The following is a 19,637-nucleotide window of genomic DNA, read 5'->3' as shown; positions in this document are numbered from 1 at the left end:
ATATTACAAGTTATCATTATTATGCAGTAATTACTCTGCAGCAAGCATGTTGAACATTCAGAGAACTGATGCAACAAATTAAAAGAATAAATGAAGAAGAGAGAGAAGCCTTTATTTGTCACATACACTGTTACATGCAGTGAAATGGAGAAAGACACTGATAATCAAGAATATGTTTTACTGGTTATGCTAAAGAGAGATATAAGTTGCTTACAAACAAAATACAAACAGTGAAATAAACATAAAATGGATTTGAACAAATGAAATAAGTACACAGTGAAAAAAGCCCTGCAGCAGATGAAAGGATAATGAGAACAAAGAAGGGAACCAATTTTCTCTTCATCTCCTCTTTTATCATAATGGTTTGAAACTGTACACAACATTGCAAGGGAATGTTTGAAAACTCCTTTGATCCATACAGAGGAGTATGTACAGCTGTATCCAGAATATTCCATCTACAGGACTTTACAAAATGTGCATTTGAAAACACAGAATTTACCTTCTACACATATGACTGACTCTTAAGTAAGACAAAACAGGCTACAAGAATGCAAAAATAAAGATTTATGTATTAAGTAATTATTTAGTATTATTTGGGTGAAACCTTTACTTTCTCACAAAATATATGAGAAAATGTAGCATTCACAATGATAAACAAATACACTGAGAATACTGGATGTCAGTTGGTTTTTGTTTCTTGTTTATGTTTTCTTGTCATTTATTTTGATATTTAGCCATATTACTTGTTCCTGTCATGTGATTCCCTTGATCCTCATGTATTCCTGCCTTGTGTATGTGTCATGTTGTGATTGGTTGTTTTAGTCATGTGTCTTGGTTCTCACTGGTTGGTTTATGTCATGTGACCCTTATTGTTTGGTTCACTTTTTACTGTGGGAGTTGCGGATAAGGAGTCCCCAGTTAAGATGATAGCTGCCACAAGTGTTTCCTCTGCCAAAATGGCCACCACACCCGAGCCTTGCCAAACCACTGCCGTCACGTCAGAACCTCGTCATGTTATGGCTGCTGCTCCAAAGCCTCGAACCATCATGACTGCCATGCCAGTGCCTTCAGTCAAGAAGGCTGTTACACCAGAGGCTTGTCACACCATGGCCACCTTGCTAGAGCCCCTTTATGCCACAGATGATTTTTGGGTTGAGGGCTATAGCACCCAAGCTCTGTTCCAGGTCCACCTGATCCGCCATGGTGGTTCTCTACACCATCGGCTCCACCGCCCCATGGCCCAAGGCCCTCCACTGCTCCACAGTCAGCCACTGCTCCATGGCACAGGTCCTCCATTGTTCCACTGTCTGCCACTGCTCCATGGCCTAGGCCCAACCGTTGCTCCATGGTCCAGGCCTGCCACTGCTCCACGGTCAATGTCCACCATGTAAAATCACATCCACACACTACCTACACATACGCGTGTACAGCATCTAGCTAGCTATCGCCTAATAAGCTGCTTTGTGCAAGCTAATGGTGTTTACAAAATATAATATTAATAATAATAATAATAATAATAATAATAAAGTAACCAAAAAAACCCCCAATTTGCAACATCTTAGAAAATGACAAACTAGCACACTGTTCTGGGGATGAGAAACAGGGATACAGTATTGTATTGGGTTCTATTTTAGACAGTTATTATCTATTTTATTATATATTTTAGTCAGTTATTTTAGACATTGCTATCGGCATATGTTTTATTTACTAATTTAACATTAAAACATCAAATTGTTACTTCATATCAATCGCATGTAACAAAAGTACAGAATAGAACAATTATTTATGCACAAATAACAAATGATATCTATACGAAATTTCCCCAGAATGTTCTCGCGACCCGGCAGAAATTCTTCCTCGGCCCGGTAGTGGGTCACGACCTGGTGGTTGGGGACCTCTGAACTACATCAACATAACTAGGTTTAGCCTACAAGATTAGCAGTTTGGTGTATTACATGAACAAGGAGGTGGTGACTGCAGCAGCAGATGTGGCCTGGGAATTCCCAGCCTGAATTATTTTTTTGTTCAATTCGTCACTGATACAAAATCTTCAGCTTGCCCACCCCAACTTCAGTCTATTATACAACACATAAACCTTATAAAACTATAGTTTAAAACATTACATTTATGCAAAGTTGACAGACTCCCTTTATTTATTTAGCCATTTATTTATGGTCTCCATATGAAAACATTACACTTTGCCCAATTATTGTTAGTACTAGTGTTACTGTTATTGCGGTTGTAAGATGCAATGTTTTTACTGTTATATATGAAGAAGAAATTTACCATGAAAGATTACTAACTACTACTAAAAAAAGGATAAAAAAATAATAATAAAAAGTTCAAATATGAAGAAATCAAAATATTGTTCTTAGCAATGCATATTACTAATCAAAAATTAAGTTTTGATACATTTACAAAGAAAATTTACAAAATATCTTCATGGAACATGATCTTTACTTAATATCCTGAAAATTATTTTTGGCATTAAAGGAAAATCGATAATTTTGACCCATACAATGTATTTTTGGCTATTGCTACAAATTCACCTGTGCTACTTAAGACTGGTTTTGTGGTCTAGGATCACATTTGTCTGTCATCATGCATTTTAACGAATAACCTCTATCCGATGAACGCAAAGTCCAAACTTAACAAAACCTAAAACACATATACAACAGGACTTGCCAAGTTAAATCAAATTTTCCTAAATGACCATTACAGCTTATAACATCAAATTTGAATGATAAATATGGCAGACACTTAGGTGCTGCATTTAAGCAGTATATTAAATTTGGTGAGAATGATCAATGTTAAGATCAAAATTCAAGTTTCTTCTGATTCTTTTGTGGCTCAGAATCAGCTTATGATTTCCCTTTTCTACTTTTCCATCATTTTAAGTATTTGGGAAAAAAAACAAAAACACTTTCTGAACTCATCCTAGAGCATTTGTCTGACTCACATAAAATTGAGTATTCACCATCTGGAGACACTTCTGACAAAAAGATGTCAAAAGAATTTTGATTTGTTTTATTGTTTCAGAAATACAAGCTATAGGGATATAGGACCATTATGAAATATACCAGACGTACAGACGGCATATTTAAGAAGTGTAGTAACACTTGGGAATCAACTTTCATGTTGGCAGTCAACAGGAAGTATGCCATTTTGGATTTTGTGAAAAGCACATGCAGTAGTCGTGCCATATTTTTTAAATGCTACTCTTTTTATGCGATCGATAGGGTATTTATACAATCATCACCAAACATGATGCTAAGTCAATGAGAATTTTAAATTGCAAATTGCAGATTCTTAATACAGAATGGTTTTGCCATGGTGAGGCAAAACATTTGAAACAGGAAATGTCTCATAAATTCTATGTGCAATGAGTAGTTTAGATTAAACTTAAGTTGTATGTTTGATGTAGGAGGCCGATCACATGGATTTGACTGTTGCAAGCCATGATAATTTACTCCACCAACTGGCAGCAGAAAGTGTGTCACTTAAAACAGGCACTGAAGTCGTCCTCTTATATTTACCCAAATCGCTTCAAACCCGATAATAAGACACAACTGATGTATAAGACACTATTACTTTCTGTTGTTTAAAGCGATAAAATATAGCTTTTTTTCCCCACCAGATTTCTGTTATTATCCATCAAACTAATCCGATCGCTCGCTTTTAATCTATAACCGCCAGTGCAACGCTGGGCTGTGTGTTAGCATTCCGTTTGCGGTTAGCCTGCCATTTGCGTTCCCACTCACGTCTCTATTCACGTGTACTACCGCTTTCCTTTCTTCCCTCGCTCTCGTTGATCGCTCGTTTTTATTCTACAACCGCGAGTGCAGCGTGTTTGTAGTGTGTTAGCCGGTTAGCTTGCCATTCACTTTTAATTTTTCTCTACGCCTTTTTCTACACAAGTTCATCAGACAACAGTGGTGAGTTGAAATCATTCTACATCTACGGTGAGTAATGGCTTCTTCTCCTTTCCTGGTAACCTGCATCACCTGTCATATGTATAGTTTATCAATCTCTGTCGGCAGCGAGGGATTCACATGTGATAAATGCAGGGAAATAGTTAGGCTGACAGAGAAGATTTCAGAACTAGAGACACGCATCCAAACTTTAATCGAGGATAGTAAGAATGTGAGGGCATTAGATATGGCTTTGGATGCGACTAGCTTAGGAAGTCCCGTACATTGTTCGGTTCCGGTAACTTCGCCTTTGCAGCAGGGCAACTGGGTGACTGTGAGACGGCATAGTCGCGGGTCAAAACACCGCTCTTCCGTTCCGATCAGAACATCAAACAGGTTCTCCCCACTCAGTGACGCACCCACTGAGAAACCTGATCAAAGTGCTCTAGTTATTGGCGATTCTATTGTACGGAACGTGAAAATAGAGACACCAGCCACCATAGTCCAGTGTTTACCGGGAGCCAGAGCGCCTGACATCTTGGCAAATTTAAAAGTGCTGGCTAATGCTAAACGTAAATTCAGTAAGATAGTTATTCACGTCGGCACAAATGATGTTCGACTTCGCCAGTCGGAGATCACTAAAAATAATGTTAAAGAGGTGTGTGAACTTGCAAGTATGATGTCAGACACTGTAATTTGCTCTGGCCCCCCCCTGCGTATCGTGGTGACGAGATACATAGCAGACTGTCGTCACTAAATGGCTGGATGTCTAAGTGGTGCCCGCAGAATAACATAGGTTTCATAGACAATTGGACAAGTTTTTGGGGCAGACCTGACCTGTTGAAAAGAGATGGTCTTCATCCCTCCAGGGGTGGTGCTGCTCTTCTCTCTAGTAATATGGCATATAGTCTTAGAGTTTGCACTTGACTAACTGGAGCCCAGGTCAGGAAGCAGACAGACTGGCTAATCCGACCGTCTGCTAGCCGCCTCACGTCACCAAAATCAGTTAATTCTCAGCACATAGAGACCCTTACACCTAGATATCATGCTATAGAGACTGTGTCTGTTCCCCGAGCTAGACAATACAAAAGACGTCCAAACCAATTTAAGAGTAACAATCTAATCAACGTTCAACAAATAAAAAACTTACATAATACAGAGAAACAAATGATAAAACTTGGCCTTTTGAATATCAGGTCCCTCTCTACAAAAGCGCTTTTTGTAAATGATATGATCATTGATCATAATCTAGATGTGCTATGTTTGACAGAAACCTGGCTAAAATCAGATGATTACATTATCTTAAACGAGTCTACTCCTCATGATTACTGTTATAAACATGAGCCACGTCTAAAAGGTAAAGGGGGAGGTGTTTCTACAATTTATAGCAATATTTTTAGTGTTTCACAGAGAGCGGATTTCAAGTATAACTCATTTGAAGTAATGGTGCTTCATATAACATTATCCAGAGAAACAATTGTTAATGATAAATCCCCTATGACGTTTGTACTTGCTACTGTATACAGGCCACCAGGGCACCATACAGATTTTCTTCAAGAATTTGCTGATTTTATATCTGAGCTGGTGTTGGCTACAGATAAGGTCTTAATAGTAGGTGACTTTAACATCCATGTTGATATTGAAAATGATGCGCTGGCAGCTGCATTTACAGACATTCTAAATTCTATTGGAGTTAGACAACACGTGTCAGGTCCCACTCATTGTCGAAATCATACTCTAGACTTAATACTGTCACATGGAATTGATGTCAATGCCGTTGAGATTCTGCAGCAAAGTGATGATATCTCTGATCATTATCTAGTCTCGTGTATACTTCAGATAACTAAAACTGTAAATTCAACTCCTTATTACAAGTATGGTAGAACCATCACTTCTACTACAAAAGATTGCTTTCTAAGTAATCTTCCTGACTTATCTGAATTCTTCAGCATGTCCAATAGCTCAGAAAAACTTGATGAAGTAACAGAAACTATTGACTCTCTCTTTTCCAGGACTCTAGATACGGTCGCTCCTCTGCGCCTAAGGAAGATTAAGGAAAATAGTCCGACCCCGTGGTATAACGAGCACACTCGCGCCCTAAAGAGAGCAGCCCGGAAAATGGAGCGCAGCTGGAGGAAAACAAAATTAGAGGTTTTTCGTACTGCTTGGCGGGAATGTACCCTATCGTACAGAAAAGCGTTAAAATCGGCCAGATCTGACTACTTTTCGACTCTTTTAGAAGAAAACAAACATAACCCTAGGTATTTATTCAATACAGTGGCTAAGTTAACAAAAAATAAAGAACCAACAGGCACTGACTATGCCCATCAGCATAGCAGTAATGACTTTATGAACTACTTTACTTCTAAGATCGATACAATTAGAGACAAAATTGTCACTATGCAGCCGTCAATTACAGTGTTGCATCAGATAGTGCGCTATAGATCTCCTGGGGAACAATTCAACTCATTCTCTACTATAGGTCAGGAAGAATTGTATAAACTTGTTAAATCATCTAAACCAACAACTTGTATGCTAGACCCTATTCCATCTAGGCTACTAAAAGAGATGCTTCCAGATCTCATAGATCCTCTGCTAAATATTATTAATTCATCACTGTCATTAGGATATGTCCCCAAAACCTTCAAACTGGCTGCTATTAAGCCTCTAATTAAAAAACCACAACTTGACCCCAACGAATTAACTAATTACAGACCTATCTCGAATCTCCCATTTCTGTCAAAGATATTAGAAAAGGTTGTATCCTCACAGTTATCTTCCTTCCTACAGAAATATGATATCTGTGAGGATTTTCAGTCAGGTTTTAGACCGTACCATAGTACTGAGACTGCTCTTATTAGAGTTACAAATGATCTACTCTTATCATCCGATCGTGGTTGTATCTCTCTGTTAGTGCTACTGGATCTTAGTGCTGCGTTTGATACTGTTGACCACAACATTCTCTTGAATAGACTTGAGAATTATGTTGGCATTAGTGGTAGTGCATTGGCATGGTTCAAATCGTATCTATCTGACCGCCATCAATTCGTGGCAGTAAATGATGAGGTATCATATCGATCTCAAGTGCAGTATGGAGTACCACAAGGCTCAGTACTAGGGCCGTTACTCTTTACGCTTTACATGTTACCCTTGGGTGATATCATCAGGAAATATGGTGTTAGCTTTCACTGCTATGCTGATGATACCCAGCTCTATATTTCTTCGCGGCCTGGCGAAACGTACCAATTTGAAAAACTAATGGATTGTGTAGTTGAGTTAAAAAATTGGATGACAAGTAATTTCTTACTGCTAAATTCTGAAAAAACAGAGGTGTTAGTTATTGGGCCTAAAACCTCAGCGTGTAATAACCTAAAACACTGTCTAATACTTGATGGCTGTTCTGTCAATTCTTCGTCATCAGTTAGGAACCTAGGTGTGCTATTTGATGGTAATCTTTCCTTTGAAAACCACATCTCTAGTATTTGCAAAACTGCATTTTTCCATCTCAAAAATATATCTAAACTACGACCTATGCTATCAATGTCAAATGCTGAAACATTAATTCATGCGTTTATGACCTCACGGTTAGATTATTGTAATGCTTTATTGGGTGGTTGTTCTGCTCGCTTAATAAACAAACTCCAGCTGGTCCAAAATGCAGCAGCTAGAGTTCTTACTAGAACCAAAAAGTATGATCATATTAGCCCGGTTCTGTCTACACTGCACTGGCTCCCTATTAAACATCGTATAGATTTTAAAATCTTGCTAATTACTTATAAAGCCCTGAATGGTTTAGCTCCCCAGTACCTGAGTGAGCTCTTATCGCATTATAGTCCCTCACGTCCGCTGCGTTCTCAAAACTCTGGCAATTTGATAATACCGAGAATATCAAAATCAACCGCGGGCGGCAGATCTTTTTCTTATTTAGCACCCAAACTCTGGAACAATCTACCCTACAATGTTCGGGACGCAGACACACTCTGTCAGTTTAAATCTAGATTAAAGACCCATCTCTTTAACCTTGCTTACACATAACAAATCCACATTCTTATAATTCAAATCCGTTAAAGGATTGTTAGGCTGCACTAATTAGGTCAACCGGAACGGGAACACTTCCCATAACACCCGATGTACTCGGTGCATCGTCAGAAGAATGGCATCTACGCTAATATTAGTCTGTTTCTCTCTTATTCCGAGGTCACATTAACCACCAGATCCAGTCCGTATCCAGATCAGATGGTCACTGCAGTCCCCCGGATCCAGTCCGAACCCAGCCCAGACGGTGGATCAGCACCTAGAGACGACCTCTACAGCCCTGAATGTCAGCGGAGTCCACATCAACTAGATGAGCCCCAGAGACGGATCCACATTAAAGACCACATCACCTAGACGGCTGTCGGCACAAGACCACGGGAACTTTGGCCAGAGGAGAACTGGCCCCCGACTGAGCCTGGTTTCTCCCAAGGTTTTTTTCTCCATTTGTCACCGATGGAGTTTTGGTTCCTTGCCGCTGTCGCCTCTGGCTTGCTTAGTTGGGGACACTTTCTCTTAACACAATATTGCATTTTATTTTATTGTTTTTGATTAACTACCTTTACCTATAATGTGAGTGTTTAATGTTGCCTTTGGTTTGCCTTGATGTACTGTTGTTAAAGGCGGTATATAAATAAAGGTGACTTGACTTGACTTGACATGTAAAATTGCAAAAGAATTCTTGATATCTTAAAAATGCTGTCATAATAATGAATCAAATGTTAATACTCGTTTTAGATGTTTTGATGAAATTTAACAGACTTAGACATGGGTACTAGGGGCGGAGGTGTTGGGGTTTTCATTAAGCCAAACAATTAGATCAAATATGAGCAAAATCACATATATAAAGATTTAGATCTAAAAGTTTTTTTTCTCGTCTTTTTACTAATATTCAGGAAATAAAAATGAATACAGCTGCAACAATAAAAAGTAGTAGGGTTAGCTAATTATCTTTAAAAGTCCATAGATGTTACCATCAGTTCACACAGCTGTTAAAGGAGACCTCCACTTCCAGAACAACAATTCACAAAAAAATTTACTCACCCCCTTGTCATCCAAGATGTTCATGTCTTTCTGTCTTTGGTCGTGAAGAAATTATGGTTTTTGAGGAAAACATTTCAGGATTTTTCTCCATATAATGGACTTCTTTGGTGCCCCGATTTTGATCTTCCAAAATGTAGTTTAAATGCAGCTTCAAAGGGCTCTAAAGGATCCCATCCGAGGAAGAAGGGTCTTATCTAGCGAAACGATGGGTCATTTTTTTCAGAAAATAAAAATTTGTATACTTTTTAAGCACAAAAGCTTGCGTAGCACAGACTCTGGGATGCGCGTTCATGACACTACGTACTATTGAATCACTTCGAAAGGTCACGCGGAATGTATGCGGAACTACAGATCCAGTGTTTACAAAGCGAATGTGCAAAGACAAGTCAAATGCTGTTTACAAACAAAAAGGTACAATTCTGAAGCTGTAGGAGAAAATAAGATGCAATGTTTCGCCATTCTCTACCTTTTTTGAGCCGGTGTACACAGACAACGAACTTAGACATGATTCATAGTAATCATGGGAAGTTTGGATCTTTAGTCTATGATTAGCTCACCTCACCTCTTATCTGACGTGTTTTCGGGCTTGAGTTGTTTGTTCATCACATGACAGCCCCATAAGTTGAACGAACGACTCAGGTGAACTAATTGCAGTACAGAACCTAATAGGATGTTGGGCATGCGCGACTGAGCGAATCACTCCCCGAGACGACTCGTTCTTCCCGAGTCACATTAAAGATCCGTTCAAAATGAAAGAATCATTTAAGAACGCACATCCCACAGCCTGTGCTACACAAGCTTTTATGCTTAAAAGTATACAAATTTTTATTTTTTGAAAAAAACAAAAAAATGAACGATCGTTTCGCTACATAAGACCCTTCTTCCTCGGGTGGGATCGTTTAGAGCCCTTTGAAGCTGCATTTAAACTACATTTTGGAAGTTCAAAATCGGAGCACCCATCAAGTCCATTATATGGAGAAAGATCCTGAAATGCTTTCCTCAAAAACCATAATTTCTTTACGACTGAAGAGAGAAAGACATGAACATCTTGGATTACAAGGGGGTGAGTAAATTATTGTAAATTGTTCTGGAAGTGGACTTCTCCTTTAACATGTTCCTTGACAAGCTAGTGAGACCTGTTTTCCAGTTTGGTCAGGTGATGTTGGACAAATACCCCACAGTTTGAAAACTGTAGGGGATTCATGCAATTAACACCAACCTTGATGAACATTATGCCAAGACACTGAAGATGCTAAACTGCAAACAGATTTTATATTTTTCAAAAAAGTCTCTTAGTCCATGTCCACACTAATACACTTCCATTTGAAAACGCATCTTCTCTCTGTTTGGCCTTCTGTCCACACTGAGATTGAGTTTTTGTCAAGGAAAACTGAGCTTTTTGAAAATGCTCTCCAAAGTTGATGACAAGTAATTTCTTACTGCTAAATTCTGAAAAAACAGAGGTGTTAGTTATTGGGCCTAAAACCTCAGCGTGTAATAACCTAAAACACTGTCTAATACTTGATGGCTGTTCTGTCAATTCTTCGTCATCAGTTAGGAACCTAGGTGTGCTATTTGATGGTAATCTTTCCTTTGAAAACCACATCTCTAGTATTTGCAAAACTGCATTTTTCCATCTCAAAAATATATCTAAACTACGACCTATGCTATCAATGTCAAATGCTGAAACATTAATTCATGCGTTTATGACCTCACGGTTAGATTATTGTAATGCTTTATTGGGTGGTTGTTCTGCTCGCTTAATAAACAAACTCCAGCTGGTCCAAAATGCAGCAGCTAGAGTTCTTACTAGAACCAAAAAGTATGATCATATTAGCCCGGTTCTGTCTACACTGCACTGGCTCCCTATTAAACATCGTATAGATTTTAAAATCTTGCTAATTACTTATAAAGCCCTGAATGGTTTAGCTCCCCAGTACCTGAGTGAGCTCTTATCGCATTATAGTCCCTCACGTCCGCTGCGTTCTCAAAACTCTGGCAATTTGATAATACCGAGAATATCAAAATCAACCGCGGGCGGCAGATCTTTTTCTTATTTAGCGCCCAAACTCTGGAACAATCTACCCTACAATGTTCGGGACGCAGACACACTCTGTCAGTTTAAATCTAGATTAAAGACTCATCTCTTTAACCTTGCTTACACATAACAAATCCACATTCTTATAATTCAAATCCGTTAAAGGATTGTTAGGCTGCACTAATTAGGTCAACCGGAACCGGGAACACTTCCCATAACACCCGATGTACTCGGTGCATCGTCAGAAGAATGGCATCTACGCTAATATTAGTCTGTTTCTCTCTTATTCCGAGGTCACATTAACCACCAGATCCAGTCCGTATCCAGATCAGATGGTCACTGCAGTCCCCCGGATCCAGTCCGAACCCAGCCCAGACGGTGGATCAGCACCTAGAGACGACCTCTACAGCCCTGAATGTCAGCGGAGTCCACATCAAATAGATGAGCCCCAGAGACGGATCCACATTAAAGACCACATCACCTAGACGGCTGTCGGCACAAGACCACGGGAACTTTGGCCAGAGGAGAACTGGCCCCCCGACTGAGCCTGGTTTCTCCCAAGGTTTTTTTCTCCATTTGTCACCGATGGAGTTTTGGTTCCTTGCCGCTGTCGCCTCTGGCTTGCTTAGTTGGGGACACTTTCTCTTAACACAATATTGCATTTTATTTTATTGTTTTTGATTAACTACCTTTACCTATAATGTGAGTGTTTAATGTTGCCTTTGGTTTGCCTTGATGTACTGTTTCCTATTTAATACTGTACAGCCGCCTTGTCACAATTCTGTATTGTTAAAGGCGGTATATAAATAAAGGTGACTTGACTTGACTTGACATGTAAAATTGCAAAAGAATTCTTGATATCTTAAAAAATGCTGTCATAATAATGAATCAAATGTTAATACTCGTTTTAGATGTTTTGATGAAATTTAACAGACTTAGACATGGGTACTAGGGGCGGAGGTGTTGGGGTTTTCATTAAGCCAAACAATTAGATCAAATATGAGCAAAATCACATATATAAAGATTTAGATCTAAAAGTTTTTTTTCTCGTCTTTTTACTAATATTCAGGAAATAAAAATGAATACAGCTGCAACAATAAAAAGTAGTAGGGTTAGCTAATTATCTTTAAAAGTCCATAGATGTTACCATCAGTTCACACAGCTGTTAAAGGAGACCTCCACTTCCAGAACAACAATTCACAAAAAATTTACTCACCCCCTTGTCATCCAAGATGTTCATGTCTTTCTGTCTTTGGTCGTGAAGAAATTATGGTTTTTGAGGAAAACATTTCAGGATTTTTCTCCATATAATGGACTTCTTTGGTGCCCCGATTTTGATCTTCCAAAATGTAGTTTAAATGCAGCTTCAAAGGGCTCTAAAGGATCCCATCCGAGGAAGAAGGGTCTTATCTAGCGAAACGATGGGTCATTTTTTTCAGAAAATAAAAATTTGTATACTTTTTAAGCACAAAAGCTTGCGTAGCACAGACTCTGGGATGCGCGTTCATGACACTACGTACTATTGAATCACTTCGAAAGGTCACGCGGAATGTATGCGGAACTACAGATCCAGTGTTTACAAAGCGAATGTGCAAAGACAAGTCAAATGCTGTTTACAAACAAAAAGGTACAATTCTGAAGCTGTAGGAGAAAATAAGATGCAATGTTTCGCCATTCTCTACCTTTTTGAGCCGGTGTACACAGACAACGAACTTAGACATGATTCATAGTAATCATGGGAAGTTTGGATCTTTAGTCTATGATTAGCTCACCTCACCTCTTATCTGACGTGTTTTCGGGCTTGAGTTGTTTGTTCATCACATGACAGCCCCATAAGTTGAACGAACGACTCAGGTGAACTAATTGCAGTACAGAACCTAATAGGATGTTGGGCATGCGCGACTGAGCGAATCACTCCCCGAGACGACTCGTTCTTCCCGAGTCACATTAAAGATCCGTTCAAAATGAAAGAATCATTTAAGAACGCACATCCCACAGCCTGTGCTACACAAGCTTTTATGCTTAAAAAGTATACAAATTTTTATTTTTTGAAAAAAACAAAAAAATGAACGATCGTTTCGCTACATAAGACCCTTCTTCCTCGGGTGGGATCGTTTAGAGCCCTTTGAAGCTGCATTTAAACTACATTTTGGAAGTTCAAAATCGGAGCACCCATCAAGTCCATTATATGGAGAAAGATCCTGAAATGCTTTCCTCAAAAACCATAATTTCTTTACGACTGAAGAGAGAAAGACATGAACATCTTGGATTACAAGGGGGTGAGTAAATTATTTGTAAATTGTTCTGGAAGTGGACTTCTCCTTTAACATGTTCCTTGACAAGCTAGTGAGACCTGTTTTCCAGTTTGGTCAGGTGATGTTGGACAAATACCCCACAGTTTGAAAACTGTAGGGGATTCATGCAATTAACACCAACCTTGATGAACATTATGCCAAGACACTGAAGATGCTAAACTGCAAACAGATTTTATATTTTTCAAAAAGTCTCTTAGTCCATGTCCACACTAATACACTTCCATTTGAAAACGCATCTTCTCTCTGTTTGGCCTTCTGTCCACACTGAGATTGAGTTTTTGTCAAGGAAAACTGAGCTTTTTGAAAATGCTCTCCAAAGTGGATACATTTGAAAACGGTGTTTTCACGTAGTGTGTACAGTGAAAACAGAGGCTTTTGAAAACTATGATGCATGTTTAGTCATGCGACGCATATTGTACCAATAGATATCTATGTTTATAGCAGTAATTATGCCTGTTGTGTGCTATTCATTTTCACACTGCTGCTGTAAAGATGTTTACCTTGTACACTCTTCATATTACAGTCTTAAAAAGATGACAGAAAATTTACTCACAGTTGCTGTAAACATGAGGGCAGCTACCTTTTGATCAAACATGGACGCGACAGTGAATGACGAGATATTTCCGTAAATAAAATGTTCCTGCCAGAAGAATTGCGTGAACACTTATTATATATGTTCCGTTTGTATCATCTGTGAGTTTTTGGAGGTTTTATGCATGCGCAGTAAGGCAAATTTAATGTTTTCCTACATTTCAGTGTGGATGACAAACTTATGGAAGACGCTCGAAAACACTAGTGTGGACGGAGAGCGTTTAAAATGAAAAATCAAATGTTTTCAAATGTATACGGATTAATGTAGACGTAGCCTTAGAGCCATACCCTAAAGTCAACAGAAAGTAAGCCATTTTGAATTTTCTCTGCAACTTTTGTGTTGTTGTTTTTTTAATATTCACGTGTGTTGTACTTTAATAAACCACTCCTAGAGATTTAATCATATCAACATCACATTTAATGAGTTTAATACTACATGCCTTGTATGCTATATTTCAATCTTTTGAGGTTTTGTTGAACAGTGTGTCTGTACCAGGGCTCTGAACCGGTTCAAGGAACGAAAATGAAAACAACAGCGAACAAAATTTTGACAGGAACATAACCAGAAACGAAATCAAATTTAACTAAACACAATCAAAAAATTTAAATAGCCATTAAACTGGTTAATAATGTTATTTTATCATTCCATTTATTATTTGAATTTTGTAGTAAACCAATCACAAAATCAAGTAGTACTGCCTATGCAAATGTGACCTCATATGCACACACAACATGACATTACATTAACATGACATTGCTAACTTGACATTACAGCCTGTTCATTATCAAAATAAAATACATTTAAAGAAACATATAAAACTTTGCGCTACTCAATTTAAATAGTCCATAGTCTGTGGCGTTCAGCGGCTACATCGGTTTACATCGGCAAATAAACAATATTTTATTATCAAGATCCCAAATATGTAAACATTTAGATTTGTGCAGAATAAGAGAGGCAGGCTTCAGTTTCACTTTTAAATTAATTTGTAATGGTTTGACGTTTATATTTAACCTAAATACTGTTACCTTTGAAGGATTTGTTGTCTTGAAAAAATACTTTAATGTCTTTAAAGTGTTGACAGTTTTTTTTCCTGTTCAATACATTTGACCAAAAGAAAAGATGAGGCTGCACTGGCTATGACTAAGCGTAAGATAGGCTACCAGATCAAGACTCTCTTTGTGTTTATTTTTATTTTTAAGTAAAAAAAACAGAATTTAATATTATTGTTATTATTATTATTAATAATTATTATTATTGCCAAAGAAAAAAACTTTATTACCTGGTATTTTTTTCTGGTTAAACCAGTTTCAGAAAGGTAATAATACTGAGGAACGCAGGAACAGAAACATTAAAATGTAAAAAAAAAATTCAGTTTTTAAAGGAGAAAAAAATTGACAGATAATGTACTCACCCCCTTGTCATCCAAGATGTTCATCTCTTTCTTTCTTCAGTCGTAAAGAAATTATGTTTTTTTGAAGAAAACATTTCAGGATTTTTTTTCCAAATACAGTGGACTTCAACGGTGCCCGAAGTTTGAACTTTCAAAATGCAGTTTAAATGCGGTTGTAAACGACCCCATACTTTTAAATGTCAAATGCTCGTCTTGTCTTGCTCTGCCTGAACTGCTTTTTTTCGGTTCATGACAGTTAGGGTATGTCAAAAAATTTCCATCTCATGTTCTCCCTCAACTTCAAAATTGCCCTACATCGCTATTTTACCTTTTGTGTTTGATCTTCTTTGCATGTTCACCTTGCAAAGACTGGGTTGGCACTTCTGCAGCGATGTAGGATGATTTTGAAATGATTTTTGAAGTTGAGGGAGAAAATACGATTGGAGTTATTCTACATACCCTAACCGTCTTGAACCAGGCAGAGCAAGACAAGACGAGCATTTGAGATTAAAAAATAACTGATCATTTCGCTAGATAGGACCCTTCTTCCTCGGGTTGGGATCATTTACAACCGCATTTGGGATCGTTTGAAGCCGCATTTAAACTGCATTTTGTAAATTCAAAATCGGGGCACCATAGCAGTCCCAAATTATAAAAATCCTGAAATGTTTCCCTCAAAAAAAAAATAAATAAAAAATTTCTTTACGGCTGAAGAATGAAAGACATGAACATCTTGGATGACAAGGGGGTGAGTACATTATCTGTCAATTTTTGTTCTGGAAGTGGACTTCTCATTTAAGCCCTGGTTCATACTGACCTTTTTGAATTTTTAACCAAACAGCAAATCCTAGTCTGTGTGACAAAGCTTTTGCACTTTTGTGAATAGAAAACAATAACTCATATACAGGATGTAAAACCCATATGAAGGGCACTCACGTCAGGTGGAATACGTGCCCCATCCTTCACGGTGTTGCCTTCCACTGTGATGTGATAGACTTGGCCATCTGTGTCAGTAAACACAAAGTGTTCTCGAGCTGATATTCCCTGACTCATTTCAGATTTGCTCTCAGCATCCTGCAACAGACTGACAAACAACAACAGCGAGTACTGTTAAGAATTCAGACTGATTTCTGAATCAATGCTAGAAACTTGTGTTATAAATGCTATAAACGTGTATTATTCTCTTTTTGACATGGAACACAAAAGGAGAAATGGTGAAGAATGTACTGTCAACCATTTTCTATTCAGCCCATTTTCCACCCTTTCTGTGCCCCAGTCAACCTCTTGGCCCTACGCATTGAGCTCATAAACAACCAAGTTAATTATCAATCTCTCTGTACTTCAGAATATTTGGAATATAATGTAGGATTTACATATAATAATTTTATGCTGCTTTAATGTAGATTTTAGAGCTTGACAGGCCTTGGGCATTATTTGTTTTCACTATTCACTAAATCTCTTTTTGTGTTCCCCAGAAGAACAAACAACAAGACGACCAGTAAATGATGAGAGGCAGTCAGACCTGATAACAGAGGACTCCACACTGCTCTGCTCAGCATCAGCGAGGGTGGTCTGTCTGGCCATGGCCTCTCGTGCCGCAAGCTGCTTTTTCTTCAGACTTTTAAGGTTATGTGAAGGAGACCACTCCTGTTTACACATAAATAAACATTATCATGAGTCACACTGAAACATAAGTAACATCTTGGTTATTAGTATTGACTAGACATTGTGTCAAAGTAATGATCCTAGGCACTTGGGAGCCCCAAACACAGATGATACTTAAAAAAACAAACAAACAAACCAAACAAAAAAAAAAAAAAGAAAATTGAAAATTGGCAAGTGGAATTTGTATGTGCCACTCTCCAATACATACAGGTATAAATGGAGATGGCATGCACCTACGCATTCAGGTGTCACTCAGCCTCCTTCTCGACAAATGTTTGTTAGAGAGACTTTGTTTGCTAGAGTTTAGGAGAATGTGACACCTTCCCCTTTCTCTTTCCACTAAAACAGACAAAGAGCTGCTCTGAAGCCTAAAACTCTGTGTGCAATCCATATATATAGGCAAGGCGCATACTGGACGCAGCAATGTCAAGGCTGGGTTTGCCTCCTCCTGGGGCAGTTCTTGCAAGTTCACCACTTGGTCCCTAAAAGGGGTTATGGGAACTTCGGTGTCAGAACTTAGCTCAACTGACTCCAGTGACTCAAAAAGAACTCTCTGTAGGCCCAGCAAGACTGCAAAGAGACCCCAAGAGGGGATAAAAGGCGGTCTTGAAGGATTTAACCTTCTGGTGCCTCTGAGGAACTGAAATCTCCAGATTGTTGTGATTGATTCTAATGCTCAATACTGCAGCAAAACAACATGCAAAAAGAAACCTTTGATGCAGTGTGAGCAGACATAAAAATAATGCTGCAATAGACTCATTTGACTTTAACTGACTCTGTTCTAGGATGTTATTATGAGGGTCCAAGAACCCAAGATGCTGGACCCCTACTGTATTTTTGCTGAATTCCAATTTCCAGCAGAGGCTCTACTTCCTTTACCAGCTGCCCAGGTGAGGTTATACTTGTACTTCCTTCACCAGCTGAGGAAGTTCAATCTGACACAAGAACTCATTATCCAGTTCTACTAGTCCTTATGTACTTTTATACCTGTCTGGTTTGGTTAAAATTCAGACATAAGAAAACTACACCGGACAGTCCAGACTGCGGAGAAGATTGTTGGTGCCCCCTGCCTACCCTCCAGGACCTGTACTCTTCCAGAGTCAGGAGGGGGCAAGGTAGAATCCTCACAGACTCCACTCACCCTGGCCAAGCCAGTCCCAGTCAATTTAACCACTGTTTTATAGCAATGTACAGCCTACACGGAAGCACATGCACATACATTATTTGTACATAGAGACTTCCAATTTTCCTAGGTGCTCGATTTCAGTGTGCTTCAAAAGCATCTCAAATGCTGCAATTTCAAAGTAGCTCATATTTTACCCATAGTTCAAAACAATGAAATGTTTTAAGAACAAACACTATAAGGAAAATGGCACACTGTGAGTTTTATACAGTACCAGGGCAGTGACAGTAGGGAAGTTCTTGGCCATCTCACGCAGCAAGGTTCCTGTGCGGACATCCCAGAGTTCGAGAGGTTTATCTCTGAACACCACCACCAGGTACTGCCTAAAGAGGACCCATGTACACATATAGTAAGAAATAATATTGTAAGTAATTACATACAGTAATTACAAGAAATTTATTGTTTTTCATAGTATATAGTAATGAAACTTACTAGTAATCAATGAATACGTTTTTACTTTAGCATTTTTACAGTCTTTTAACTGTTAAAAATCATAGTAATTTTTACAGTTTAATTAACGTTTTATATAAGTGAACAGCCTTTATTGAAGCATATGCACACACATCACTTGCACATAGAGATCACAGAACTATCCAAGAGCACAGAAAAATATTGTCAATGCAACGCTTTTATTTTATTTATTGCAACGAGGGAGTAACATTGCTGTTGTTAAATTACCTAAACTCACAGCTTCAAAATTAGTAGATGGACACTGTACAAACAAAGGTAATTTACACACACACGTCTGGTCAGCTATGCTTGTAGGGACTATCCATAGGCGTAATGGTTTTTATACTGTACAAACCATATTTTCTATCGCCCTACACCTAAACCTACCTGTCACAGGAAATTTTCTGCATTTTTACTTTGTCAAAAAGTCATTCTGTATGATTTATAAGCTTTTGTATCCATGGGGACCTCAATTTAGGTCCTCACCGTGACACGAGTCCCCATGAGTTGGTGTGCATTCAGGTTTAAGTCCCCACCAGTATATATAAACCAAACCACACACATACACATGTTTGTTTCACTATATTAGTCCATCAGACTGCCGACTTACTGATGATTGTTTGAACAGTTTCAAATTGCAGTTTGGAAAGTGCAAAAGGTGATAGTTTTGAAATAATGGCTAAATAAATAAATAAAATCCCCATTGCATGGTTAAACAATCACTCAGGATTTCCCCTAGTTGAAGTACTGTACTGCAGTAAGAGAGACATGGGTGGTTAAAGTGCACTTTAGACACCTTTTAAGAAATAATTCCTCACTGAGGTGTTTGCAACTGGAAAACAATGTGTTACTCACTTCAGATGTGACACTTTAATCATTTCAATGGCTGGTTCATCATTTCCACGCTCACCTCTAAACGCAAAGCAGCGCCCTGGGAGAGAAAGCACAAAATATTGATTTGTAAAATATTCAGCTTTATTTATTTATTTACTGATTGACTGATTTGTTTATTTATTT

General features: G+C 38.4%; 1 protein-coding gene across 1 annotated transcript in view; it reads right to left on the bottom strand.

Annotated features, from left to right (window-relative positions):
• wdr11 (WD repeat domain 11) overlaps window positions 1-19,637 on the bottom strand; it is a 123,239-nt gene that overhangs the window by 25,711 nt on the left and 77,891 nt on the right. The window contains exons 13-16 of the mRNA XM_051126725.1: window positions 19,476-19,551; window positions 18,385-18,493; window positions 16,845-16,969; window positions 16,259-16,406 (exon numbers count right to left, since the gene is read on the bottom strand). Coding sequence (XP_050982682.1) covers window positions 16,259-16,406; window positions 16,845-16,969; window positions 18,385-18,493; window positions 19,476-19,551 — 458 coding nt within the window. The remainder of the gene's footprint in view (window positions 1-16,258; window positions 16,407-16,844; window positions 16,970-18,384; window positions 18,494-19,475; window positions 19,552-19,637) is intronic.

This window comes from Labeo rohita, chromosome 13, assembly GCF_022985175.1.
Source record: "Labeo rohita strain BAU-BD-2019 chromosome 13, IGBB_LRoh.1.0, whole genome shotgun sequence".
NCBI classification, from domain to species: domain Eukaryota; kingdom Metazoa; phylum Chordata; class Actinopteri; order Cypriniformes; family Cyprinidae; genus Labeo; species Labeo rohita.
The sequence above is the reverse complement of the archived record's forward strand: the minus strand, read 5'-3'. Positions and strand labels throughout refer to the sequence as shown.